Below are 26977 nucleotides of genomic sequence, written 5' to 3' on the forward strand. Positions count from 1 at the left end.
ATAGGATAGCATGGCTTTCATTTCTTCATCGCTTCTAACAGTAATCCGATCACCATCCTCATCTTCATCTAACAAAGAAATGTATTACATTCATGAACAATGGAAGAAGGATATTTACAATTTTAATACATAAGGTTTTTACCAGGATTTTTAGAAGCAAATAAAAATACGAAGAACATATAAGCCAACTACACAGGTAATCACGTACTCTGAAATAATAATGTGTAATGACTCCAAACATTAATTAATAAAGACTACAATTACATCTAAAAAGGGGACATGAACAAAGTGCTCAAAACTTGGCTCTCAACAGTTCTTTTACTGCCAGAACCTCTCCAGAAGCCGAGAGTCTTACAGACGCTGTAATACCCCTCGCTGAAACCCATCAAAGTATTCTTTTGACACAGCAAACAAAGTAAAGTTCCTGAGTGTGCTTCGATCCTCCCAGATGGAGTTACGTTTTGGCAGTTTCTTTCATCAGAATTACTAGAAATTAAAAAAATAAAAATTAAATTGTTTTCCTCCCACTAAAACCTTCTGGTCTTACTCTCAACCCCACCTCAAATCACCTGCCCTATGTCAAGCGCACGGGCACCTCTGCTTCTTCACGACACAGCGACGCTGACTTAAAAACTGTAACTTACACATGGGCACAGATATGCAATGTTTATATAGAGATGTAGATGAAGACAGAAGTTTGTGAACAAGCAAAACCAGTCTGTGTTTTTGCCCATAGCGCAGCTGTGGGAGAGGAGGCGGCAGGAGGCACGGGCAGCATTACCAGGCAATCGCGGTTTCGTGGTGGCGGCTCGGGCACGGCCACAAACGCCCACACAAGGCGCTTCTGGCGTAAGGAAAGAGGCTGCTGTAGAAACAGAACCAGAGGAAAGGGAGCAAGATTCGGAAAGGCTCCAGCAGAGCAAGGCATTCAGAAAGAATTATTAATATGAAGATCTGAAGGAGGAATAGACTTTCCAAAGACATATGGCGGGATTCAGCAGGTGCAGATTTACCAGGGGGCTCAATCCCCGCCATTAGCACCAGCTGGTGCAACAACACGCTCCAGTGTCACAACGCAGTTGCTGAGACACCCCGTGCGGTTCCTTCCCTCCGAGGGGAGCAGTGGGCACCCCGTCCTCCTCTCCTGCCCCGGTCCTCGTGAAAAGCTGTACGCTGTCACCGATGGGAGAGCTGCACCAGTCGCCAGACAAACGGAACAGACCCCTCCCCTCCAAATCAGTTACAAAATGTTAATTTCTTTTTATTGCTCTAGCTTTGGGGGAGAAGGGAGGGGTTAATGATCTGTCTCCAATTTTTGCCTGCTGCAATTTAAATATCTTCCTCAGATACTTATTAAAAAAAAAACAAAACCAAAAACAACCCAACAAAAAAGCCACAAAGCACACTGGTGTATACCCCAGTTTTACATTTGTTTTTTCCCTTTGGAGAAGGAGCTCTTTGAAAATAAAACAGTAACAGAACATCCAACTTATACCAAAGAATGGCTGACAAATTCACACGCCTTTTCGGCCAGAAAACATCTATCGTGGGGAATCTCAAACACGCAGGTCCATTTGAGTTGGGATATTAAAAGGCCTGAGACCCCCACCTCTTCCTGAAAGCTGATGGGGCTCCGTGTGTCAGGACACGTCCACACACACAAGGAGGGACAGACAGGAGCAATTCCGCCCGTGCTCCAAGTTGCAAGCAAGCTGGTCAGAAAGCCGTATGGTGACAAAAGAAAAGCACTCTGCCCGAGCTAACGTGCACCGGGAAATCAAGGAGCAACACACACACCCCCCGTATTTCAAACACCTGATAAATATCAAAGGGTGAGGACATGGAGATGAGCGAGTGAATTTATACGGCTTGGGGACCAACGCAGGTTTGCTCCTGACCAGCTCAGGATGCAAGACTGGGGCAGTCTGTCTGTCTGTCCCCATCTCTACAGACGTGTTCTAACCGATACACGTGCTCTCTGCAATCACAGCCCCTGCGTATTACATCAGCATTAAAAAGCGCCATTATGTCCCTGGATGAAAACTCACTCTTGCTCCTAGTTACGCACAAGAATCCAGGAAGAGATCTGAGTCAACAAATTAAAATTACCCGAGAAAAGGAGTTTGTTCATTTTGCCTCTGAAAACCTTGCAGGTAATTCTGAGGCTATAACGAAAAAAGCAAAGCAACGCAGAAGAGAGAGCAAAACAACAAGACAGAAATAATAAGGAAAAAAAGTAACATAAATACCTTAGAATTACACTTCAAAAATGTACCAGAAGAGAGCTATGGGACACTGGAAACATGGAAGCTGGAAAAGGAATGAGATAGCACAGCGATGTCCTACAAGAGCCTTGTCTCGTGGAAATTTAACTGGTGAACTGCCAGATTGCTAAAACTACTTGCTAGGGTTACCAGCCTGCAGCGAGTCATGAATGATGAAAAGATTAAGAAGAGTTAGTGAGTTGAAACTGAATGCTTCCTTGCCTGGAAACGTTTTAGGCAGAAAGGAGGAGGAGTTGTAAAACTGCTACCTGGCCGAAACCCAAGTCCCAGTCGCAGTGTGTAACGGAGTAAGAAAAGCTGAAGAAGCAGCTGTTGGAATAGCGAACACAACGAACGCCATGCATCAACAAGAAGGGATCAGAGTAAAATGCAGAAGAGGGGAAACACATGACAGAGAGAGATGAATGTAAGGAGATAAAAGCTGTTAAACAAGCCTGGCTTGAGGGAACAAACTGAGCTGGGACCACCAAAAATGAAAAAAAAAGCTGGGAAACTCTTATAGCCCACTTGCAAAATGTTTATTAAAAAAAAAAAACCCCACACATTATTCATTTCAAATGACTAAGAAATTAACTCTGAAGTTCTCAGAACTGCAAAATTCCTGATGGTGGTACAAAGAGAATAAATTAAAAATATGTTGATGAAAAGGCAGAAAATGTTACCTGGCATTAAAAAAGCCAAATCTAAAATAGCCAGGCAATGCTTGTAAAGAGCAAAACCAGAAAAAAAAAATATTTCTCATATCTGTGCAGAGATCCTTTGCCACCCTATCATGACATTTAAGTGGGCACAGCCCAAAAACTAGCTAGATATGACACATGGGTTCAGAAAGATTTCCAGGCTTCTCTACTTGCCTAGAGCACAGCAATACGATTTTCCAGCACATTAGGGAAGCAAAAGTAGAACCAAAAAATCCTACGTATTGGCTGGATTTTGCTAATGTCACTTAAAATGGAGGAAGAAATCCTTGCAAGATACCAAATAGAGTGCAGCAGATGGTAAACAAATATTATGAAGCAATCTTCACAAAATCTGCAGTGTGTCACAAATATACAAAATGGCAGAGTTTGGATAAAAGGATCATAACAGGCCATATGTTGTTAGTGATTTTATTTGTAGTGATGTGTAATACAGTGGTGAAATCCACATAAAGGTCCAACAGTAGGAGAAGTGCAGCCCCAGGTAGGAGCTGCAATGGATGGTACGCTGTAGATAACAATAACTAAACAAACAGTAGAGGAGCCCGCACTGGATGGCAATTATCCACATCTGAAGAAGCAATGAAGCAGGTGAGAACGAAGCTTAAGCCGGTAAAATTTGATTCCATTTGATATGGAAAAAGTAACCAGAAAAATCAAGCATCAATATACATAACATATTTTAGATGCCAGTTAAATGGCAGGGGAAATGGTTTTGTGCAGATGTAAATGGCAGACTAGAGACATGAACTGAAAGCACAGAAGCAGATGTTAGAAGACACAACAAAATAAGTATTTCCAGGAAAGTTCTACACATGGTACCATTAATATGGGCTACTGCCCTGATTGCAGCGACTGCTACTGGTGCATGAAGTTCAAACAAAGCTAATGTGTGATGTGGGAGGTATGTAAAAAAAAAAAATTAACAAATCATAAAACCAAAAAAAAATGGCAAGGTCTGGAGCCTGGTTCTGCTCAGGTCTCTTTAGAAAGTCTTGTTTTAAAAAGCAGGGCAGGAGAAATGTCAAGGCTACAGAGACGTAACACTTACAACCTCCATTATTAGGTTTCTGGTATTTTAGGACAGGAAAACACAAACATATGAAAAGAAAAATGAAAGAAAAATGGAAAGCACTAAATAGTACTTAAGGATCATAAACCAATGTTTCCTTTGATTATCTACAGGCAGAATTATCCATAAAGCTCTAAGAAGGGGAGAAATGCTAATAAGAATGCAAGGCCCTGTCTTGTCGTATCTGCTCTCTCACCTTCAGCATCACTACCTTACTCAAGTAACACTTCTAATCTCCTCCAGCTCCTTCTTGCTATTTCATCTCTAATCAAAGGAAAACAGAGTTACACAGAAAAAAAATTATAATAAGCATTAAAAGGGAATAGCAGAATTTCTTCTCCACTTGGAAGAAAACTCTAGCTCAGTATCTTATCCCCTAAGACACAGATGTTTCATTCCTCTTTGCAGCTTATCGCTCTCCAGACAGGACAATCCCCCAGGAATCCCTCCAAAAATAAAAATGAACAGGGTTCAAAGAACAGAGCTGAAATAGATGTTAGCAGATATAGGTCTAAATCTATAGATTTAGAGCTTTCCTAATTCACCGAGAGCTTTCCTAATTCAGCAAAAGCATAATATAACCACCTTCATGATGTGCAAGTGCCATTACGGACAACCCCAACCTACAGCTTGCTCAGATCAGACGCAGAAGCTATCTTCCCCAGCTTCTAGCCAGACCCACATGGCCTTTTAGAAATTATCACTACTGCCCAAGCCTAACCAGGTGCCATTCTCCTGCTGCTCTCATACCTCCTCCAGGAGCTGAAGCTGAATAACTACTGACACCTCCCGCTCTTGCACGGGAGACAGAGAAGATGATGTATTTAGCTTGAGCCCAGCAGAAGGAAAAAAGGAAAACTAAAAACACAGCAGTCCTTCCAGCAAAAAACAGACGTTTGTTCCAGTGAAAGGAAACATTAACTTCTAATGCTGCTATATTTGGTACAAAATCTGCACGTTGTACCATTTCTGTAAAAGCTGCTGCTCTTTTGGTTTCTTCCAATGGAGGATTAAAATTTTAAACTTAGACCTACAGGTGCTTTATACTTTTCATTTAATTCAAGCAATATAATTGCAGTGAGGAGTAAGAGCATGGTAAGGTCATGCTGGTAATTAAAGCTATATTGTAGAAATATGCTCATTCAAGATGTGATTAAATAATAAAATATTGCTTCGTTCAGTATCATCATTAAACTTACATTAATGCATAAATATTTAACTGTAACGTATAATGAACATAAACTTTATTTATTTAAAAAATGACAGCCCTATAATGTGACAAAGGAGACAGTTTATACAAGTCATACTTACACTCAAATGCTGTTGTCGTTGCATCCGGCAAAACTTGACCAATGACATCCTAAAATGTAAAGAAGATTTAGCTATATATCAAATGGGAAATGCCAGAGATGATTTAGAGTAAATCACCTTAATTGGTCCCCAGCTGCAGGCAGGAGACTTAAAGTCCTGCTACTCACCACTGCCCCGAAATTACAAACTTTTTAGCGCACAACACAAATCAGTACAAATCACGGTGCTCTTCTCCTTCCTCTCCAAGTTACCTTGAGGAAAACTGTTTTCTTTTTAAATAACTCAATCATAATTGCAAACAAGACAGTGTTGTCTGTTCTTGCAGTTTAAAGAATCGATTTTGTCTGTAAGTTATAAAAAAAATTTACATCTAACTCATCGCGGTAAGTCATAAAAACAGAAGTTTCTGAATGTTTTTTTACATAAGAAAGCACATTTTCTCTCTCAGTCCCCCTGCTTAGCTCACCCCGATTCCTCCTCTCCACCTCCGAACAACCGTCCTGGTCCTCCCTCCCACCGCAAGGTAACCTCATCGCACGGCTCCATCTCCTGCCCTGCCTGCAGCTCAGGAACAACAGGGTGACAAACAGCTCTGGGTGGGTTTAGGGCTGCCATCGTGAATTAAAACAGTAGCTGTGAGACTGAACGAATTTTTGTTGCTTTCACTCCACAACTGCCCGGGAAAGCCGCAGGAGCCAGCAGCTGCGCCGAGCTGCCTGCTGCTGCCTCGCAAAACAGCGCTGGGTCTCAAGATGCTCTCCACGCCATGCAAGCCAGAAAGTTTGGAGGGCTCTTCGTCACTCTTAATTGGAATTTAAACTTCTTCAAAACTTGGCAGATGGATTCAAATACGTTGGCTGCCCTGGAGGAAATAAGGTTAAAATACCTGAAGAAGTGGAAGTACTAACCTGGAAGGCAACCTCCAGCCTCAGCGTTCTAGCCATGCCATGCAATCCCTTTCTTAAGGGAGATGTGAGCTGCACATACACAAGCCCATCACAAAACACACTGAACATTTCCAAGTGTTGCACCTCTCTGATCCAAAACAGGATTTTTTTGCTAACACAAGCCTTTCCTGTACAACTAAACCAAGAGGAGAGTTTTTCTTTTTTCTTTAGCCTTTACATACAGCATTTACTCAAAATTCAGTGAAAAAATATCTGCTCAGACCGAAGTCATCCTGGCCTCCCAGTGTATGTGCTGTTGTCAGCCTTTGCGAGGCTGTAATATGTCATGTCAGGGCACGGCATAAATGCACAGCATGGTTTTTTCCTTCCTGCTGCCTGATTTCTCATGTCAGACAATCTCTCCACTGACAGTGTCACAAAGTGATTAGAAATTAATGAACAACAATATTTATTGTAGTACGTACACTGTGAGCATCTTGGGGTGCTAAGCACCCCCCGTATCAAAGCTTTAGTGATCGCTGTCCTGTCACTTCTGTTTTCTCTATTTTTATATTTAGTCTAAAAACCAGGAAATTAAACATTCTGTGCAATGTTAAAGAGGCACAATTAATACAATGAGAAAGCAGCAAAAGCAACCTTAAGATTTCCACAGAGCTAACTGAAGCAAATAATATTTCTAAAACTTTCTCATGTTGTCTTTTCATTTTAGATGCTAAAACAAATCAATAGTATGTAATTTAAACTATTAATTACATACAAAAAGACAAAAGATGTGCAACACAGCTTACCTAATGATTCTAATGATACCGATTGTAAATTTGTGGAGTCAAAAAAAAGGAGAAAAAAACCCACCCCAAAACATTGCCATGTTAACAAAAATTCTTTCATTTAAATACTTCTACAGGGTTTGACAGCTCTGTTGGTCCTCTGTCAAAAGGCAGCCGAGCTGCACCCTCCGCCCCTAATAAGAAATTAAAGTCTTGCCTAAACAGAAGGCTGTGCTGTTAACTAATTATTTCTAAATCCATTTAGTTAAACATTGAAAATTCCTCAGCAAACACACTTTAACTGTGTTAGATTTAAGCCACTTGTAAAACGTTCTTATGTGGGCACGCAGATGCTTCCATTAAATGGATTTAAAAATTGTTATCAGAAAAGGACCCCAATTCTGGGGTAGTTACAAACTGTATTTAAGAGGTGTGTGAGCATGGCACTGAGAGAGAGACTGGTCTGACGGCCCCAAATGTCTGCTAGGAAAGCTCCAAGACTCCCAAAGCTGTGATAGCACTGAAACAGTGATGGTAAATTCTTTTTTTTTTTTTTTCCCTATTCAGAATAACTTTTTCTATATATTGGGACTTCTTTAAAATTAATAATAACCAAGTACATTAATTTAAGAACTATACACCATAATTCTGCCTTAGACTAAATAAATAGTGAAAAAGAAAAACCTACTAACAACCACAAAAACTTTGCTCTGGTCAACTTTCAATATTTCTATCAAATCAACGCTGAGAAAAACTAGCCTTGCAGGGAGTGGGAGGGAGGGAAATCACACCATTACTCTGTTGTTACCATAGTATTTTCATCAGCTACCTAAGACTTCCATGCTCAAATATTCAGCAGACCTCTCAGTGACGCAAGCTTAAAGGATTACTCCAAATTTCAACAGATTATGCATTTTCTACTGTCACAACAGAGATCACAAACAATAAAATACCACAACTTGTAGACATTGTTCAAGTGGGCTCACATATACGATAGCTTCTATCTTATCTTACAAAACTGAAAAGCCTCTAACAATAAAAAGAAAAATCAGGGAACGGCAGCTGAAACAAGAACTCCATCAAATCTGCTCTCTAGAAGAGCTGTGGAGGGAGCACTTATCTCGGGCAAGAAAGCAGAAAATGTGAAAGCACTGCTTTAAACAACAGTGTAAATATTGAAACCACGGCCCTTACTCTCATTTCAGTTAAAACTTGAAGTTATCCTGAATTAACACTAAGTGCTTAAATACACCAGTGACAGCCAGTGCAAACGAATCTAGACAGCCTGATGAAAAAAATAAGCTCATTGTAATTCCTTTAGTGGTGCCTTTAACATAAATCTGTTTACTGCTAACTTACAGGTCTGCAAAGCTGATACACACAGAACATATTTAAAGTGACATTATGAAGAACAGCCCTTAGCATCCAGTTTACGAAAGTAATCACGAAGATGCCTAACCTACAGCATGCAAACAGTGCCGCTTCCACGGGCCAACCACCAGCACCAACCAGCAGGTATCAGGTTTTCCAGTTTGAATACCTGCTACACAGTTTAGTACCTGTAAAGGCTCCTCCAAGAGACAGAATTAGAGCAGTTGAAAATAAAGAAATATGCTATTTAGTGCATACGGCATTGCACTGAGCATCTGGCTCCTGTCTCCAACAGGTTATTCTATGGCTACATAGACTCTATACCGCAACTTGTTGTCTGAAAAGGGAAGATGGAAATAACCTTGCATGCCAGCCTGAAATCCTGCAAGGCTACGCTCGTTTGTATTCACAAGGCTGTTACACTTCTAGGATGCTAAATTAACAAAAATCATGTTTAAAAAAAAAATCTTGCTGTTCTCAAAGATAATTTTGTGGAGCTTTCTTAATACAAAGCAGACCATGGGACCTACCTTAGAAGGAAGAACTGCCTTACTACACAGCTAATTCAAGGCTCCCGCAAGCCCCCAGTTCCCATCAGTGCTAGAGAGCTGGGGGTATGCACCTGGTTTTCAGAACCGGCTAGCAAACGTGCTTCTGCAGTTCAAGGCGAGATGGTACTTCCCATCAGACCAGCTGGACTGCAGGTACACGGAGCAGGCCTGAGCCTGCTGCGCCCTGAACACCACCACACAGAGAGCTAGATCAGCGCTAAACAGGGCAAACTACGGGGATTATTCAGAGCTTGATTGTGCCCCAAACAGCAGGAGCCAAGAAAAAAGGGATACCTTGCATTCCTGTGTGTTGAATTTAGAGACATAGACCCCGCTGTTTCCCTTGTTGTCCGACTGGATTATTACTATTCAGTAATTTACCTTTGTAGGGAATGTCTCAATCCTCCACACTACCTTTAATTGATACTCTAACACATAAGCCCTCTGTAATTGCCTACCAGGTGAGTGGAAATTACAGTGAAGGCAGAAGGACAACAGAAGTCTGGGTCAGCCCCACTCCTGCCCTCCCCACCACGCTCAGGCCTCCTCCCCCCAGCCATAGGTGATGCCAGCTGTGATGCCACCACGCTTTAGTGTACGGAGCCTTACGTCATTTGATTTCTGTAGTTACCAGATAAATTAAGTGCACATGCATACTGTGATGGCACACAACTCCTGAAACACAATCAGTTAGACAAATGAGGGCCTTGAGACAGTTCAGACCTTATTAAACTTCTTCCTTCTTCTCTTAAGATTTCACAGTCCACAAGAGAGGGTTTTTGACATGAAAACGACAATCATCGAACAGTACTACTGCACGGCTGCGCTCCCAGCTGAACACTGGCGTAACACCCGTCATCCCCCACAACTGAGATTTCTACTGACGGCGAGAAATGTGTCATCACCTACTGACTCACCGTATGTAATCCAACACTTTGCTAGGACGGAGGTACTGCTGTCTCCACTACCCTCAATGCAATGGCCTAACAGCGGATAACTGAAAATTATCATCACCAATACAGATGTGACCTGACGCAGAAATCTATCCACTTTCACTCAACAAAGAGCTGGGACTTTTCAACCCAGGAACCATTCATATTCTTCTATCAGTGGGTGGAAATAATCTGGTGTGCAGATGGCTGGAGACAGACCCGCGTCTGCAGAGGAGCTGGGTGAAGAGAACCACAGGCGATCTGCGGCAGCTGCATCTTCTCAGGATACTGCTAACGCAGTGACCTCGACCTGTGCCACGTAGAACAGCGAACAGCACGCGTGGCCACCCACCCGGTGCAGGTCTCCTTAGTGCTCTGCTGTGCTAAATGAAACAACTGCGTAAGGGTACCGCTCCCCGCTTCATCAGCTGTGCCTGGCTGGGGTAGAAGTGCCTACAGCACAGGCAATGGGCATCACCAAATGTTTCGTGTGCAGAGCTTCCTACACAAACATCACAGAAGTTTGGGAAGAACATCGATAATCGCTGAACGTGAGTATAACGACAGAAACTGGGATTTTTTAAGAAAACCAGCAACGTACACTCCTGTCATGTTCCACCATCATCCGCTGACTGAAGAAGCTACTACCTATGCCATGAAACAGGAAGTTCAACCTGCTCATAACTGGAAAAATACATTTTAAAAAGTAGCTCTGGTAGATGGCTACAAACAAACAACTAAGATGAGCATCAAAATCATGTGCAGAGGGGGAAGAACCAGAAACCTCCTCTTTTCTCAGTGACTCCAATAGCGATGCAGAACAAGACGAGTATTGCATCGGAGCTGTTTCAGCAGCTGTACTATTGTACTTCTGCTTATTTGAGACCTGGCTCCAAAAGGCATGCTGTCCCTTAGTGTTGTATCACAACTCAGCACACAGGTTTATTTTAACTTCAGGTCAAAAAGTCATACATTGGCCCCAGCTGCAACCTGATGGAGCAGCTACAGGAGCTACAACAGAAACTGAGGTGCCGAGGCTCACACGTAAGATTAGCCTGACCACTGAGTTACAGCTGTGCTGCCTGGAGCCCTCTCTAGCTTTAGGCACGGGTCCCCATACCTCACTGCTACCCCAAAGACTCCTGGAGCACCTGCAGGGCCAGCACCCCTGCAGAGCCACAGGCTCAGATTGAACCATAGGCTCCGGTTCCTGCTGCATACGCAGTTTAAGCTTAAACAGCTTTTTTTTTCAACCTACTTGTTAAAGAGACTACACAGGTCAAGTTTAAAGACCAGGTACCCCCAGCTGCTGAAGAAACAAGGATGAAAATGGTTTCATGAATGGATGAAAAAAAGGATGAAAAAGCAAAATGGTTTTGCTAAGCCATGCCCTCAACTTGACAACATTTCTCTATTTACTTTTAAGTAATACAACCAAACTCAAATTTCCAATAATTCTAAAATGCCAAAGGATAGTCCAAGCATCAGTGATTATCTCACTTTATTTGGGAAAAACAGGAAAACATGAAGCAGAACGTGGAGTAAACCTGGCTCAGATTTGCATCACTTGTCTTTGAAGTGTTGAGCGGGTTGTCCCAGGCTTGCTGTGTAACCGCTGGAAACCCACAGCAATCTCCAAGGGGAAACCGCCCTTCCCAACAATCTCACTGATCTGTCAAAAGTTCTGCTCCCTCTCCTCCATCTATAGAAAGTCTTGGATAATGCTAAATGTCAGGAAGAATGAAACCTGGAACATCTGCCACCCGCTCCAGTCACCTCTCCATTTTCTATAGGCCCAACATCAAACATCTTCCAGCAAATCAACCCCTTAATCCCCACCTGTCTTCTCAGTAAAATGCAACACGTTGAAAGAGAACTGCAGAATCTCTCTCCAATATTAATAACAACAGAAGAAATGAAACATGCACATGACCTGTAGTATGGGAAGATTTTTCTTTAGAGAAATAGGGGCACAGGGAGTCTCTAGCAGAGATGTGTTATGTAGGAAAGATGAGGGCATCCTGAAGAAAATAAGTATGACCTGCACATAAGGATTAGACTTTTCTTTGGGCTAAGGATGCAATTAAGAAGAAACAGTAAGTGGGATAAATATCCACTGCCATTTCTGAGTAAACACAGGATCCTTGTATACTTGATGAGCGGACGGGAAGAAAATAAGTCAGGCAGGGGTTGAGGGCAGTTCAGGGCAAAGGAGATGCAGCAAACCGCGGCACAGCAACGGGCAGCATCACCAAAAGCGAGCAGAGCTACAGCCCGCCTGCAGAGCGCACAGTCACCGTGCCCGAGCCAGGGAAGCGCTCATTTCCAAACGACAACTTTTCGAATCCCCCCGAAGCGATGCCTTGCGATCACCCCACCACGCCAAGGCGCACGGGGACGCTGCCTGCCTGGCCTCGCTGCACCTTCGACCCCTCGGGGGAACCCCCCCTCCAGCCACTGCTCTGCAGTTCGGGTCCTCCTGACCGCTTCCCCTGCAGACACGAGGCAGCAAAAAGCCCGTCCCTGAAAAACACCCTTCGCCTTCCAGGGAGGCTTTTTGTTACCGCTTTCCCCTCACGGAGCCGCAGACCCCGCGCCCCGGCCACCCCCTCTCCTCCCGGGCAGCGAGAGGCGGGCGTCCCGGGGCTGCCGCCCCCGCCGGCACTCACCAGCACGTCCCTGAAGAGCAGCTGAGGCGCCGAGTGGACGGTCCAGTCGACGGCCCCGCCGTCGGGGATCTTGATGCGGATCACCAGCGCCTGGCTCTCCATGGCGCGGGAGGGGCCGCAGAGCAGCCAGAGCATCCCCGCCCCGCCGGGCTCACATGCTGCGGCGGGCCGCGGGGGCTGCCGAGCAGGGCCGAGGCTGCGCCGCCCCGCCCCGCCCGCAGGAAGCACTCGCTGCCCCGGAACCAAAATGGAGGGGCCGGCAGGAGGAGGAGGAAGAGGAGGAGGAGGAGGGAGCGGAGGCGGCGCCATGTTGCGGGAGGAGGCGGCCACCAGCGCTGTGACAGCCCCCCCCGGGGAACGAGCAGGCATCGCTCCGGACGCCGAGAGGCACGGATTTTAATTTTTTTCCCCTCATTATGTCTTCTACTTTTAAGAGGAAACCCACCGTTGAGACAGCAATCAGAGTCAGGCGCGGACTCCGCATTAGTTAAGAAGTCCCCAGTGCTGCCGGTCTTCAGAGTCATGAACTGGGGTCCCCTCCAGTGACAGCTTCTCCTTAAGAACTGGCGGGGCTTTTGTCTTCAGGCTATTCAAACTAACACACACACATATGCAAACATAAACCTCTGGCCAACTCATGCCTCAGAGCGACCGAGTCTGACCCTGACTACAAGGCAAACGAGTAAATTGGGGCACTGGAAGCAGTTCTACTCTCTGCTCTGCTCATCGCTCTAACATCTAAACATCTGTATTAACGTGCTTTAAGCAGTTTTGCCTAGAGCTGCCATGCACTTCGCTCTTTCTACAAACTAAGGAGACTCAGCTAAATGCCTCCTATACTGATGTGCAGGTACAATTCTTTCATCAAAGAGTTTCTCCGTGTCTGTTCAGCGGGGCAGCTGAAAACAGTCCATTTCAAAACACAGTCCGTTTTAAAGCATAGCTCTGACGAAAGAAAATCCCCGTTAAAAACTTACGTCCAGCTTCCTCGGCAGCAGAAAAGAATGGTTCTGTGTTTCAGCGCGACAGCTATGTGATCTCTGATATGCTATGTGCAGCTTTTTAAAAAAAGCTTTTTTGCCTGACAGAAGCTAGAGGGAAGGCTTTCCACTCTGTGCAGCTCTGCAGCGCTGAACTTTCCGGTTCTTTTTACTGGGAGAAGAGCATTAATCTCAATTGTAGGCTATTGATCTGTACATTTTATCACAATCTCTTACATGATCATGTATGACAAACTGGACTATTTGAGTTATATTATCAATTTAGAGGGAGGAAAAAATGGAAAGTATATTTAATTCCTGAAACATCTTCAAGCTTCCTCATATTAGAATTCTACTTTGTTTGAGCTTTAGAAAAAAAAGGGTTTTTCAATGGCCATTAGCAGAGATAAATTCTCTCTCTGTTCAATAACTTTATAATTTAGTTCCTACACTAGAAATTAATAGAGCCCCAACTCCTAAGTATCTAAGGGATTGGTGCTACCCACACAGACGTCTTTCTGTTCAAATGAACCTTTTACCTACAGTCCCTGTATACCTTTCAGTCAGGTTCATTTCAATCAGATTCATTTTCTATTAAATTTTAAAGAATAGGATCCAAAATCATAGAATTTCTATAGAACCACAATTTTTCTAAAATGTCTTTTTCATTTACAAGACTATGGGGAAAACCAACTCAATTTGCCAAATTTGCATAAATATTATGTAGCTTTTCCAGGGCTAATCATAACCTTAATCCCCCATTCTGATTTGTGTTGATGCAGCTGTAATCAAACTTAAAGGTTTTTTACATTTTAGAAAGTAAAGCGCATCAAGCATGTGTTTCTTGATACAGGTTTGGTTTTGCCATGTATTTCTTTAAAACCCATCTGTCCTAAGAAATTTTCATTCTAATTACACCAACATTTGAAACAAATAGTTAAATTTTATTTTACCATCCTGCAGAATTGCTACTATGAGAACAGAACTTCACCAAAATCTATTTTTATATTTTTCCTCAACGGTGGGGGAAAAATTTGTGTAGCAAGACCACAGATATTCTTTAGTATGTATTATAAAATATTCTTAAAGTTCAGTATTTGACTGCCCCAAGACTCTCCTCTTTAAAAGTTTACGACACAGGAAGTTCAAGAATTCCAGAAAGCCACAGAAAAAAATAATTAAGCAGCCTGATTTTCTCCAGATGACATGCTGTCAGCAAGAAATATGCATGGATTTCCTATTTACAATTACATATCCAAAGTTATTGTCTATCCACAATGAAACAACATTCAAAATCTGCAAAGGAACAATATATCAGTTCTTTAATTACAGGAGGATCATGAAGCCCATGACTTCTATAAATTCTATTTTTATTTGTGTGGGGGAAATATCCTCCATCAGTGCCACTGACTCCCAGGCTGGTTTTATGCTACAAGTGCAAGAACAACTGTCTCACTGCAGTCTGCTGCTGCTCTCTGCTGCTTTCCATAGCGGTTAGAGAGGACAGAGGAGATCTGGAAATGGCCATGTAAAGAAAATAAATGTTTGTTTTCAAGGAAAAGCAGAATGCTGACACAGAAGAATACTAAAATTATTAGATTTGCCATGCTGCAGAATCTCACAGGAGTATCGGTGATTGGTAAGGAAAAAATGCTGTACCCCACTGATTGCCTGGAACATGGTCATCATGATAATTTGCAAGGCCCTCAAAAAGGAAGGAAATAAGTTATTACTTGTTTCCCTCTCTAATTCCCACTGCAAAGGAAGTTATCTAACACAAGTCATTTTTTATCTTTTCACTACCACAGACATCATATAATGAAGTTTTGAGTCCCTCTACCAAAACTCCATAAAAAGAAGAGGGAGGAAAGAAAGTGCTGACTCCCGTGGCCCTATTCTTGAATATTCCTGTTCCAGGACCTGTATCTAGGAGGTTTTCCTTGCCATTGGTGGAGGGATGTGAGCTCAATTTCAGGAGTGAATCAGGCCAATGCAGGTGAAAAATGCAGTGCTTATAACTCACATAGTCCTCTTTATACCGCATTTCTTTACATACATGCTACATGCTATTTTTATAATAACCCTTACAATATGCCCATTGTAAATATTCAGTGGAAACGAAAGCAGGTAAATTATGCCAATCGCACTGGGCTGTATCAAGAGTTGAAGTGCCCTTCAACCAGCATTAGGACCCAAAACTAATTTCCTCTAGTCCTGTGCTCAGACCGTTGGATAGAAGCTGAGGATAGAGTCAGAAAGTCCTACGTTTTCGTTATAGCTCCTACTGAGCACCTCCAGGAAATTTTAACCTCACTACTACTAGAAGTTGCCCAGCTATGACATAGGAATAGCATGCATGTACTATGTAACAGACTAAATAGTTAATGATTGTTAACTATGTGTGCTAGAAGTTATTCAGTGCTTTAACTATTAAAAATATTTTGGGATACTGTATTACCAGTACTGCACTATATTACGTGTAATTCAGATATAGTATAAAAAACAGACTCGGAGGAAGCAGAATCTAAATGCCAGTCCTTGGTTCACTAAATTCAATTTATCATCTCTGCTTCCTCCCTGTACCAGTTTCTAGATAGGTATTATACATAACAAAGGATAAGCTCTTCATTTCCTAGAGAAAATGGCACCTAATCGTTGCTTTAGTAGCATACATTTGCATGTCTTTTTTTTTCTTTTTAAAGAGATTAATACATAACTTTCTATGTTGATAAAATAATATATCATGGTGAAATTCACCTTTTTTTCCTTCCTACATCTTCAGATTGCCAGTGAGTGCAGCAAACTGAATTCCCTTAGGCTTATGAGAAAAGTAGGTCAACAGTGTCCAGATTTTCTTCTCTAAAATGCATCTCCCAGGAAAGAATCACCCAAGTGTACCAGCTCGATCAGTGTACGTATAGATTAAGATCCCTTAAAACCTGCGTTAAAACTTGCAGAAAACCAGCTGCCTGCCTTCCATGCCTTCCCACTGCCCCTTGCAGTCACTCTGCACGGGCTTGAGCAGGCAGGAACACTTTGCACAGACTCTCTGGAAAAAGAGGCAAAGGATTGTTTGTGAACCCAGTATCAGGAAATAAATTGATCTTACTTTCAATTCAGTGGGAGCAGAATCTGGCCTCGATTCTTTCTTATAGTAAACTCATCTTGAACTGAAAAAAAAAAAAACAGCAAACTTGATTTAGGCTGAATTATTAAATGTTTAGCTTTTGCTTTAAATTTTGAACACATTTTGAAATAAAGCAGATTACAAGCACGTTTTATGTATGTTTTAAAGCCTAGATATGATACCCAATTACTAAAAAATTACAACGTAAACTATACCAGTTGGATTGAGCAAAAATGGCTGTGTATCGTTAATGATGTTACTGTACCCCATCAGACCAGCTTCAGGGGCTGTGTAATTGTTTTTCTGTCAACCTATAAATTCTTGAGTAACAACAAAATTATTGTGATTTTTCTTACTAAATAATTCATATATCACAAAGCATGTATATAACCAGGCCCATGAATCACTAAGCATGTAACAATCATATCTAATGGTATTTCTTCTTGTAAGGATAAAAATAGGTTTGACTTTGCAATATTTTATAATCTTGTTCAAAAATTTCAAGTGTTCTTTAAAAGTGGTCTATTTTGAAATTTAAACTCGAACGTTTCCTGGATCAGACTTTTTGTCTGAAGGATTGCTTTTAATCATGTTTTACAGTTTTAATTCTATTAGGATTATTAATATCACTGAAAGTAATAAATTGGTTTTATAATGAACTAGAACAGGGCTCATAAACTGTGCTTAAAGTGATGCAATTGCTATTAAAATCACTTTTACTGTAATCTACTTATCAAGCAACCAGGAACCATAATGGATCCAAACTGGCTGAATAACAGAGTATTCCATCATTTCAAACCGTAGTGGCTTCCTCTATTTTTTTAAATGCTGAACAGATATATATATTTGAGTTTTCTATAAGACAACCTTGTCACTGAAAATGTTAATAATCTGGATCATTTGTAACTTGAACTCAGACAAAATCATGATCTCTTACAGTCTGTTGCAGAAAGCTCTGATGCTACACGGACATCATTACTTTCTAAATACGTATCACAGTGCATTTACTAGAACATTATGATGTATTAGCATAAATAATTAGGGTTAAACTCCACTCATCTATGAGTAATACATATTTTGTGATACATTAGCCCTCTTTATTTCAGCTGCATTTATTCATTTACTAATTCACAAAGGTCAGTAATTGACATTGAGTGTTCCAATCATTAATGCAAATTTTGATGTTCTATTGCACACATGCTTTATTTAAAAGACTCAGATGCAAACACAGTAATAACATCTTTCTTTTCTAGAAATAAACCTTTTAAATAAACTTGGAATATATTAGTGACGATTTTTGTTCTACATTCCCCTTGCTGTAATGCCAAAGCTGCCCCTTTTTCTTAGGTGTATTTAAACTGAACAATGCAGCCCAAGAAAGTGTAACATGACATCTACTTCCATAAATACATATATTTTGGGATGAAATCAAGACAACTCTCAGAATTATTAATTTACTTTTCTGTAGTGAACATGATTAAGGAATTACAGCAAAAGCCAATTTAAATTAAATGGCCAAAGTAAATAATATAAGAAGCAAAATCTCCTTTGTTTCAGGCAAAGTTGGTCTAAACCAGAGGCCTAAGGGCATTCAAGTATTAAGGAATACCTAAGTTTCATTCAGTAATAACGTGCATCAGGGAGATCTATAGTTACAGTTTGCAAAGAGATTTAGACATCAAGGATCTTTTTACTGCTATTAGATTCTCGAAGGGGACTATTTAGTCAACTCACACTTTTCTACTTCATTTTTCTTGCTTCCAATAAATTCCAGTTGTTTCATCAGAAATTTTAAATCTGTCCGTGACAAAATGCAGTAACACTTCTGAGTGTGGAAATAATGAACTCTAGATTTCTGTCTCCTTTTCCAGAAAGCGAAGGAAGGAGTATCAATAGGTGTGAGAATACTTACAGCTGAAGAATACCAGGCTGAGGCAGGCAACTTCTTAAAACCTGACATTTTTTGCTCATTCTCAGTCCCATTCTAGACATCCTTCCTACCAAATCCATCCTTCTCCATCTGACACCACCCCACCCCTTCTATTCCACTGAGGCTGTTTTTGCCAAGTCTCTCATTTGCTCAGTACATTTGTCAGAGAATGAATGTTTCCTCTGCTCCATTGTCCTGTAGGAGCTCCAGAAGTTCCACATCATTCCCCTTCCCTTCTCCAACTTCTTTAACCTCAGCAATCAAACAAACAAAAAAGAGTAGCCTTTCTCTCTGATGATGAGTGATTAACTTGCCTTCCTACTCCACCGCCTCAGAGTTGGAACTGCTTTGAGTAAGTAAATTAGCTGATACCAGTGTACTCGCCCATAACAGCTTGGAAAGGACTGACAGATTCTCTCAAATGATTGACTCAAATCAAGGTGAAGGTTATTGACGTAGCTATCGTTTTACAAATTTTTCAGTATTCATACTGTTCACTGAGCACAAGTGAGCCTGGCAAGCCTAAGCAAGCACACCTGGGAGCACACTTGCATACAGGTACACCACTTCGTCAGATAGTTCTGTGGTTAAATGTGGGATACTGCTGCTCTACTTCCCAGGAGTCTTGAGAAACTGAGATCTGTTCATGCCTGCCAACTTTTGCATGCAGAGTAACCACAAATATGCAAAAACAAGGACCAAAGAAAAACACGAAGCGCCTACCTAATGCTGCAATGCACTCAGAATTACAGTAGGTCAACCACACAAAGCAAGTTGAGGATGGATCTAACTTGGGCTTAAGTCAATGAAAGGTGAGTGGGCTCCAGGTTCCTCTGCAGAAAAGCACTGGATATTGTTCCAGGGAAAGAAAGGGGATCAAGAAGAAGGGGACACAGCAACTTCTTTTTGAGACAATGTGAGAGTCAATTGGCAATATCAATCCTTACTAGTATCTAAATCTATTACTAATTTACATTGAGAAAAAAGAACTTCATGTTGAAATTGTGTCCATCTGAAGGATAGCAAATAGTACATCTTCTAGTGATAAAAGGAGTGCTACTATGTGTAAAAATGATATGTAAGTACAATAAGCTGCCTAGAACATGTTTGCATTACTAGTCACAACACTTCTTTAAAACAAACATAGAAACACCCATGTGTTACCATAATTTGGAGGAGTAGACAGTAACAGAAAACAGTATTTCTTGGGGTACTATCATTAGTGCTATACAGTCTCTAGTGAAACATTTGTCAAACATACAAAAAGGTATAAAAGTGAAATATAGTAATTAAGACCTGGGTTTTATCGATTGTGTGGCTTAAGTAATTTTTCACAACAAACACAAGATTTAATAAGTATAAGTAGTTAAAGATCCTGACTTGGCTGTAGTCATTAGCATGTAATTGAACTGGTAAAAAAGATCAGTTAAACCTATGTTGATTACCACCTTATCTTTGAAAGGCAATTAAGGACCTCAATCATTGCAACAAGATTTGATTGTGCAGCCTTTATTGGACATTGATCTTTCAGCAAGGCGCAGTTACATTTTCCATTAATTTACAGTAACACAGTTTAACTCAGATATCTGAGACGATTGACCTAGGTAAGATGTAATGCTAAGCGCTCGTTTAGGATAGGATGCCCCCAATAGTCATTACTGTTTAAAAAGACTGCTACAAGAAGCAGCTACCTGATCCTCTGGGTTTAGACTAAGGTTTCATTTATCTGAAGTAGTTGTTAAGTGAGGTGAAACAAAGCTCTCTGCCTTTTTATGTCATCTCTCACTCATTTAAACATCATTCTTGAATACAGTAAAGAGATAATTAAGGCAAGACTTACACGATAAACTACACTTTATTTCAAATAGAAATGGCGCAGATCAAATCTGTAAAAAGTTAGAAGGGTCATTTCGTAGTTCAGTCATCTATTAAAAAAAAAGTATCAACACCAGTATATATTGCATACAGTACATACACATAGTGTAATACATTCAAAAAGGAACCTGACAATTAAAACGATTACAAATAAATTATTCTGGACCAGAGGAATTGATGAAGTTTGGTTCCCTACAAGTTTGTCTTTCGAAGCAAAGGGGTTACTAGACAACCCCAAAGGACCTTACACGCAAGAGATGCAAATCTTTGACCAATTAAACTACTAGAAGCTCATCTTTAAAGCCCACTTCAGGGACACTCTTTAGTTCAAGCATTCGGACTTCTCCACAACAGGAGACCCTGCTCTCCTCGTACTGTATTGTCCCTTTAGGAGTCAGCAGCTACAAGGCAAGCGAGCATGGTGATGGGGATTAGGAAGGTAAAGCAGCAAAGGTTCAGCTGAGAACTACACACTGCATGCTCATCCTTGCTTGCCATTCCCATGTTCCCCAGAGCCTTACAGAGATTTTTTTAGACAAGATGGTATGAATATTCTTGGATCTTCTTGGCCCTCAACATTTCCGTCTTGCATTCAGGCCAAAACTTAAGGTAAGTGATAAAAAGAGATACTAAGTAGGTAGCAAAAAGAGAAGGAAAGCCAGATGAAATATTTTACCTTTGGTTGAAGACAAGCAAGTAGGTTTATATTCATACTTGAAAATTATTTTTGTCATGATTTAATAACTCAAGCGTTATCCCTTATAAATAGCATATTTTCCCTCTCAAGTACTATAACAGGTCACATACAAGCCTTAATGAAATGAATGAACGATACTATATTTGCACTCTGCCCTCAGACATCTTCTAGTTCATCCTTTAGCATGATCAACCTCATAAGAGCAAGAGGTCTATTGATTTTCATGTAATACAAGAAAATATTACATTTGCTTAATTGTTACACAGTGAGATCATTGAACAAGAAATCAAGTCTCTATTTAATGCTGCAAGCAGCACAGAATTGCAGTAATCAATAGGGTAGTTTGTCAAAGATGTTCTCTAAGGAGACTTGCCCATCACTGTATGCCCAAGGAGTCATGTTGCCTGCATTTATTGAAAAACAGGTAAGCAAAGTCAGCAGTACACATTATCAGAAATCAAACAAGCTGCAGTGAGTGGACGTCCAACTCCAATGAAGAGCTGTATTTATAGTCTGGTAATTAAAAACCATTTTATCAACCTTGCGTTGAGACTAACCTTTACAGCAAGATATTGACAAGATCCGTGGCAATGAATGAGCAGTATTTGACTTTAAACTTATGAGCTGCAGTTATTTAACTTTATCCAATACAGTGAAAATCAGTTCTAGAAAAATGCTAACAGTCATTTTTATTATTAATGGGGCTTCTTATAACACCATCTCTTCATCTTTGACACCCATTTAACTTGTCTCAAGGATATTCTCCAAAATTAAATAGAAAATTAAATAGAACAGTGCAAGCGCTTCTCTGATTAAAGTCTTATTTAGTGTTGCTTTTAGAAAAACTACATGTATTGCTTCATTAAGTGGGAAACAGTTCCATTATCTGGAATTAAGTAAAAAAGTATTTAAATGAAATTATACTGTAGTCATAGCTTGATAATCATTTATTTAGGAATAGTGATTACCCTCCAAAAACAGTACCTACCCATTTTACATTTATCCTCCTACTTATGAAAATTGGAATAATCAACATACGTCACCAGACGTGGGGTTTGGCATAGACAGCATTATTCGCTGGCACTAAAACTAAGCACCAGTACAGGTGTTTCTGTTGTTTGAACTTACTATCCAATAATTTCGTATTTCCACTATCCAAATAAGTCCCTAAAATCTTTTTCTTTGCCCAGATTTCCAACTGAATTTAAGTCATTCCATCATTGTATATGCCTGTTACAGCTGTGCTCAGTTACAGCTGGAGAAATGAGTTATTTTGCATAAAAAAAAAATGAGGGTAGTATTCTTCTCATTCTCCTGTATTAATTAAAAATATCAGCAATTTGTAAATTAGCAGAGGGGACTAAATCTTCTAGATTACTTAGGTTTTGTTGCTTACCTATAAAGCAAGCAAAAGGAAAAAAAATGCAGATATCTGGAGTTCACAAATTGTAAAAAATACAAGCATAAAACATATTTTAGATATTTTATTTAAATATAATTTGAAGAAATGTGACACAGCCATTTTTAACTTCTCGGGGTAGTATTTTTCCAAAGAGTCTTCCAGTCAGTGCCATGGATTCATTCAAACATGCTTGCAACTATGACAATTAATGCATTATGAAACATCTAGTCAGAGTCTAAACCTAAGCAGCTTAATCTTTTCAGAGACATTCTGAAAGTGTCTACGTATTCACAGTTTCCTTGCCCGCATGTTACAATTCAGTTCTCTAAGTTGATAGATGTATCTCTTTAAATTATCACAAGTTTGTTCGGCAGTACTAGTCACTGACTTCTGTAAATTCTAATACCCTTAGAAATATTAATTCTTCTCCCAAGGTTCTACTTTTTCAGCTTTACTGACCTTTGCAAAAATAAATCTCTTATGACCAAAAAGTCCACAAAGCTTCCTGAAGACAGCATGTTAAGTAAAAGAATGCACTGTAAAAAAAATAAAAACACAGTTGCCTTCACAGTTCTTTTTAGTCAAAGGCAGTAGGTATTTGTAGCAGCTGTAACACAGAAACCCACCAAATGACAGGTACTTGAGGGCATGATTTCAGTACATTGCGCCTTCATCTTCTTTATTTAGAAAATAAATAGTAACTGGGCCATGACTCGTATGAACAGTCTCTGTGACACTGACAAAGAACCAGGAGCCAATTCCATATAGTAAAGTTGGGATGCCTAAGAAAAGACAAAAACACGTTACATACAAAGATAGCAAGCCAGGAAAATTAAAACCACCTATTAATAGTAAAGAATAATGACTCCAAAATGAAATTAGAGGAAAAGCATTCCTGTAAAAGATGCCTTATTAACATTTTGCCTTTACTGAAATGCTTACAAGCAGCTATCAGTATATAATACCCTTCTTGTGTATCAAGCACACAAGAATCAGAAAGCAGCTTAAGAAAAGCAGCAATACGCAGGAATAGAAAAAGAAAATGGGAGGATAACAGTATGAAAGCAGTGAAACGTGGTGATGTGTACAGCCTGATTTCTACCAATTTAAAAAAAAATATCCAAACACTAAAACACAAACTGCCTGGACATCCACTTAGTTATCAGTTCAGAGTTTGTCTATGTATCAGAGTAGAGATAGGAAGGAAAATAGGCAGTGACATCATAGATCAGCATGAAGCTGGTCTTGGGAAAATTAGATCAGTAGTCAAGACTACCAACTCCAACAAAACTGGAACGAGTAGAAAAGCGTATATATAAAAAGTGCCATCATTTTTAGCACTGCCGAGTTACCCATCTATTACAGACAACAATATTTTACTTAATATAGGGGAAAAAATGGAGATGGATTTAGGCCCTAAATTCAGTAAGGTACAGAAACACAAAATTTAACGTGCTTCAAGTTACCCAAGTGCTTAAGCTGGATTCTCAGAAGAGATGAGCTGACTTTTTTGTCACGCTTGCCAATCATTTAAATATGAAACATGCAGGGTAGCTGCAAGAAAGATGGGGCATATAAAAGGTCTGACTGTGTGGAAGGAAAAATAAAATCAGATTTAAAGTTATTATTAAGAAATCAATCTCTATGATTACATTTTCTCACTATGTCAGCTGGAAAGATCAAAAAATGAAGACTAGCAGACATGTTTTGTAAAAAGTCACTGAAGACTTGCAAAGCAAACAAGATTTATTTTTTAAATGAAATACAAAAACAATAAACTGCTGAAATTAGTTATGCGACTGTCACCATTTAAATAAGCGTTGTATCCGTATACTAAGTTTTGAATAATAATGTATTTCAAAACTTATCTATATCCATTTTCATATTAATAAGGTGCTGATAGAGCATTATTATTTATTTATATTGCAGCAGCACTTTAGGATCAAGCGTGGTCCGAGTTCTCCACTACATTAGACACTGTCTGTATGTAAGATGCAAAAAATTAGCCCAGACACCTTCTAAGAAACAAACCGTTTCGCTTCATCTAGTGCTCATGTATTTGCTTAGAGGACAGAATTTCATCCACGGTAACAGAACATAGATTTTCAGACGGAAAATGATCCATACCAACTGATGTTAGCCATTTAAATAACAAGCGCTGGCGCGTTTGCTTTAGGGCGGTTTAATTTTTCTCTCTCGCAACCGGACGGAGACACACGAGCTCAGTAACACCCCAAAGAGTATCGACTTACTGCGTCCTCATAGCTGCTGAAAGGACGGGCGTGTGTTCATTCGTGGCTCCTCACGCCGCCTGGTCCGACCCGGTGGGGGCGGAGGACGAAGCACCACAAGCGGATTCCCTCACCTCAGGGGGCGAGGAGAGGAGCGGAGAGGTCCCCGTCCCGGCTCCAGCGGACACGGTGACCGCCGCTTTTGCCTCACCCCCCGCCGCCGCGTCCCCCTTCCCGCGGCCGCCCCTCCCGCCTCAAGCGCCTCACTCCCCCCGCCGGCTGCAGGAGGGCGGCAAGAGCCGAGGGGGAGCGCTTCTCCGCCCGCCTCACAGCCGGCGAGGTAAGCTGAGGGGAGGCCGCGGAGCCGGCCCGGGACGCGACTCACCGGCGTTGAGGACCTTGAGGGCGGTGAAGGCGGCGTTCTGTAGCGCCAGGTCCTGCGGGGCGGCGCGGGAGCAGTGGTACTTGATGAAGGGGAAGCAGCCGGTGCGCAGGATGTGGTAGTTGGCGCCGTTCACCCGCCAGTTGAAGTGGGAGAGGCCGAACTGGTCGTTGCGCACGGCGCTGTACTTGACGCAGTACGAGGTCCAGTGGGGCAGGCCGCGCTGCCGCAGGTGCTGGCTCAGCACCTCCGAGGCGGCGGGACGGGACGCCGACGCCGCCGTTCCCCGCCACAGCAGCAGCCCCACCGCCGCCTCGTGCAGCCGCCTCAGCGCCCGCATCCCGCGGGGCCGCCCCGCACCCACCCCCGCACCAACGGCTCCGGCCGCCGCGCGTGCGCCGCCTCGGCGCCTGCGCCGGCCGCGCGCAGCGGCCCGCCGGAGGGCGGGAAGGGGCGGTGGCGGAGGGGTCACGGCAACGGCGGCGGGCCGGGGCGGGGGACGGGGCTCTGGAGGCGGCCGGACCCGTGGAAACGGCGGGGCCGGTCCTCGTCTGTGGGTGCGAGGGAGAGCGGGGCAGTGTGGCGTGTGCGGCTCCCGCAGGGGAGGGCCGGGTCCGGGCAGCGGGAGGCGCGGGAAGGCCCGCTCCGCAGCCCTCCGCGCTGAGGTGAGGCGGGCGCCGCCTGAGGCGGCCGGGGCAGCCCCGCGGAGCGGGGGCAGTAAGCCGTCCCGCCCGCCACAGCGCGAGAGATGGGCCCGTCGTGCCTGCAGAGGGGCGCAGGGTAACGCTCGTTGCGGCGAGTGAGAATGTCACAAAGAATCGGGCAATTACATTTTTAGAAACGGTTTTGTTTACAGCGTGCGTGCCGAGGAGAGCACCCTGCGCCTTGCCGGCACAGCTCACAGCTGCAGCGTCAGCCAGGTTAACGTGCGCTCTGGCAAAAATGTATTGAGCTGCACTGATTTTACTTCGTGCAATTGACAGTGATGTCAGGTTAAAAATAGTTCTTTCAAAGTATTAGACTCCTTAGAAGAGAAATGTTTTAAAATCGTAACCAATATTCCATGATACGATTTTTCTAAATAAAAGCTAAGGTTTTGAACCAATGAACATTCTATTTGCGAAAAAAAGACTGTACAGAAGAGTAGACTGAGAAATGGAAACAGATTTTTCCTTTTAATAATTGCAAGCAATATCTCAAACTCAGCAATCTTAAACCATTGAGCTATGTAGTATGAATGTGCTAATTAATCAATTACTACCCAACAATGTACCCTGTTTATTTACTGTAATGTACTACATGTGTGTAGACCCAGTAATTATTAATCATCGTCAGTAACAAATTTGACTCAAGTTCACCTTCCTATAATTAATAGAGCATATAGTTAGCTTTAATATCTTTCTTTATTAGTGGCAACAATGAGGATAGAAAAGACGTTGGAATCCGATACTGTGGCTCACTATGGTGAAGGGCTGAACTAATGTATTACACCTTATCGGTGATATTCTGCTCTTATATTGCATCGTCAAAAGTAAATATATATTGCCTATAAAATGAACATACCACAATTACTTTGATTTTTTAAAAGTATTTATTTCAAGATATTTTGCTGTTAACTTTGTGTTGCTCTTATTGTTAAAAGTGCAAGAAGGGAAAAATCCATCGGCCTCTGGCAGCATAACCTCGCACTGGTTAAGAGAACATAGATGCACCTCTACTTGCACAACGTGTACTACAAATGGAATGAAGTAGCATCTGTATTTACAAATGCGTAGCAAAACATTGCATA

The 26977-nt window shown here is 41.7% G+C and overlaps 2 protein-coding genes across 9 annotated transcripts in view; both read right to left on the minus strand.

Annotated features, from left to right (window-relative positions):
• Positions 1 to 12813, minus strand: part of MAP2K5 (mitogen-activated protein kinase kinase 5) — a 140769-nt gene extending 127956 nt beyond the window's left edge. For both annotated transcript variants that reach the window (XM_075159716.1, XM_075159715.1), the window contains exons 1-3: positions 12565 to 12813; positions 5367 to 5415; positions 1 to 68 (exon numbers count right to left, since the gene is read on the minus strand). In XM_075159716.1, coding sequence (XP_075015817.1) covers positions 1 to 68; positions 5367 to 5415; positions 12565 to 12699 — 252 coding nt within the window. In that variant the 5' untranslated portion in view covers positions 12700 to 12813. The remainder of the gene's footprint in view (positions 69 to 5366; positions 5416 to 12564) is intronic.
• Positions 27 to 25593, minus strand: C11H15orf61 (chromosome 11 C15orf61 homolog). Of its 7 annotated transcripts, none has more exons than XR_012675181.1 (6): positions 25192 to 25584; positions 23202 to 23357; positions 23035 to 23111; positions 16654 to 16714; positions 5367 to 5415; positions 27 to 68 (listed from the first exon to the last, which is right to left on the minus strand). XR_012675181.1 is itself a non-coding variant. In XM_075159718.1 (3 exons), exons 1-2 carry the CDS (start codon positions 25526 to 25528, stop codon positions 23230 to 23232), a joined length of 465 nt encoding a protein of 154 aa, XP_075015819.1. In that variant the 5' UTR covers positions 25529 to 25584; the 3' UTR covers positions 22643 to 23111; positions 23202 to 23229. The 7 variants fall into 7 exon arrangements, 3 of the variants coding, with proteins under 3 accessions (XP_075015819.1, XP_075015821.1, XP_075015822.1); XR_012675182.1 differs by lacking the exon at positions 27 to 68 and adding an exon at positions 446 to 486; XR_012675184.1 differs by lacking the exons at positions 27 to 68; positions 5367 to 5415 and adding an exon at positions 14664 to 15058.
• Positions 25594 to 26977: the final 1384 nt, after the last annotated feature.

The sequence above is a fragment of the Calonectris borealis genome, chromosome 11 (genome assembly GCF_964195595.1).
Source record: "Calonectris borealis chromosome 11, bCalBor7.hap1.2, whole genome shotgun sequence".
Lineage (NCBI taxonomy): Eukaryota > Metazoa > Chordata > Aves > Procellariiformes > Procellariidae > Calonectris > Calonectris borealis.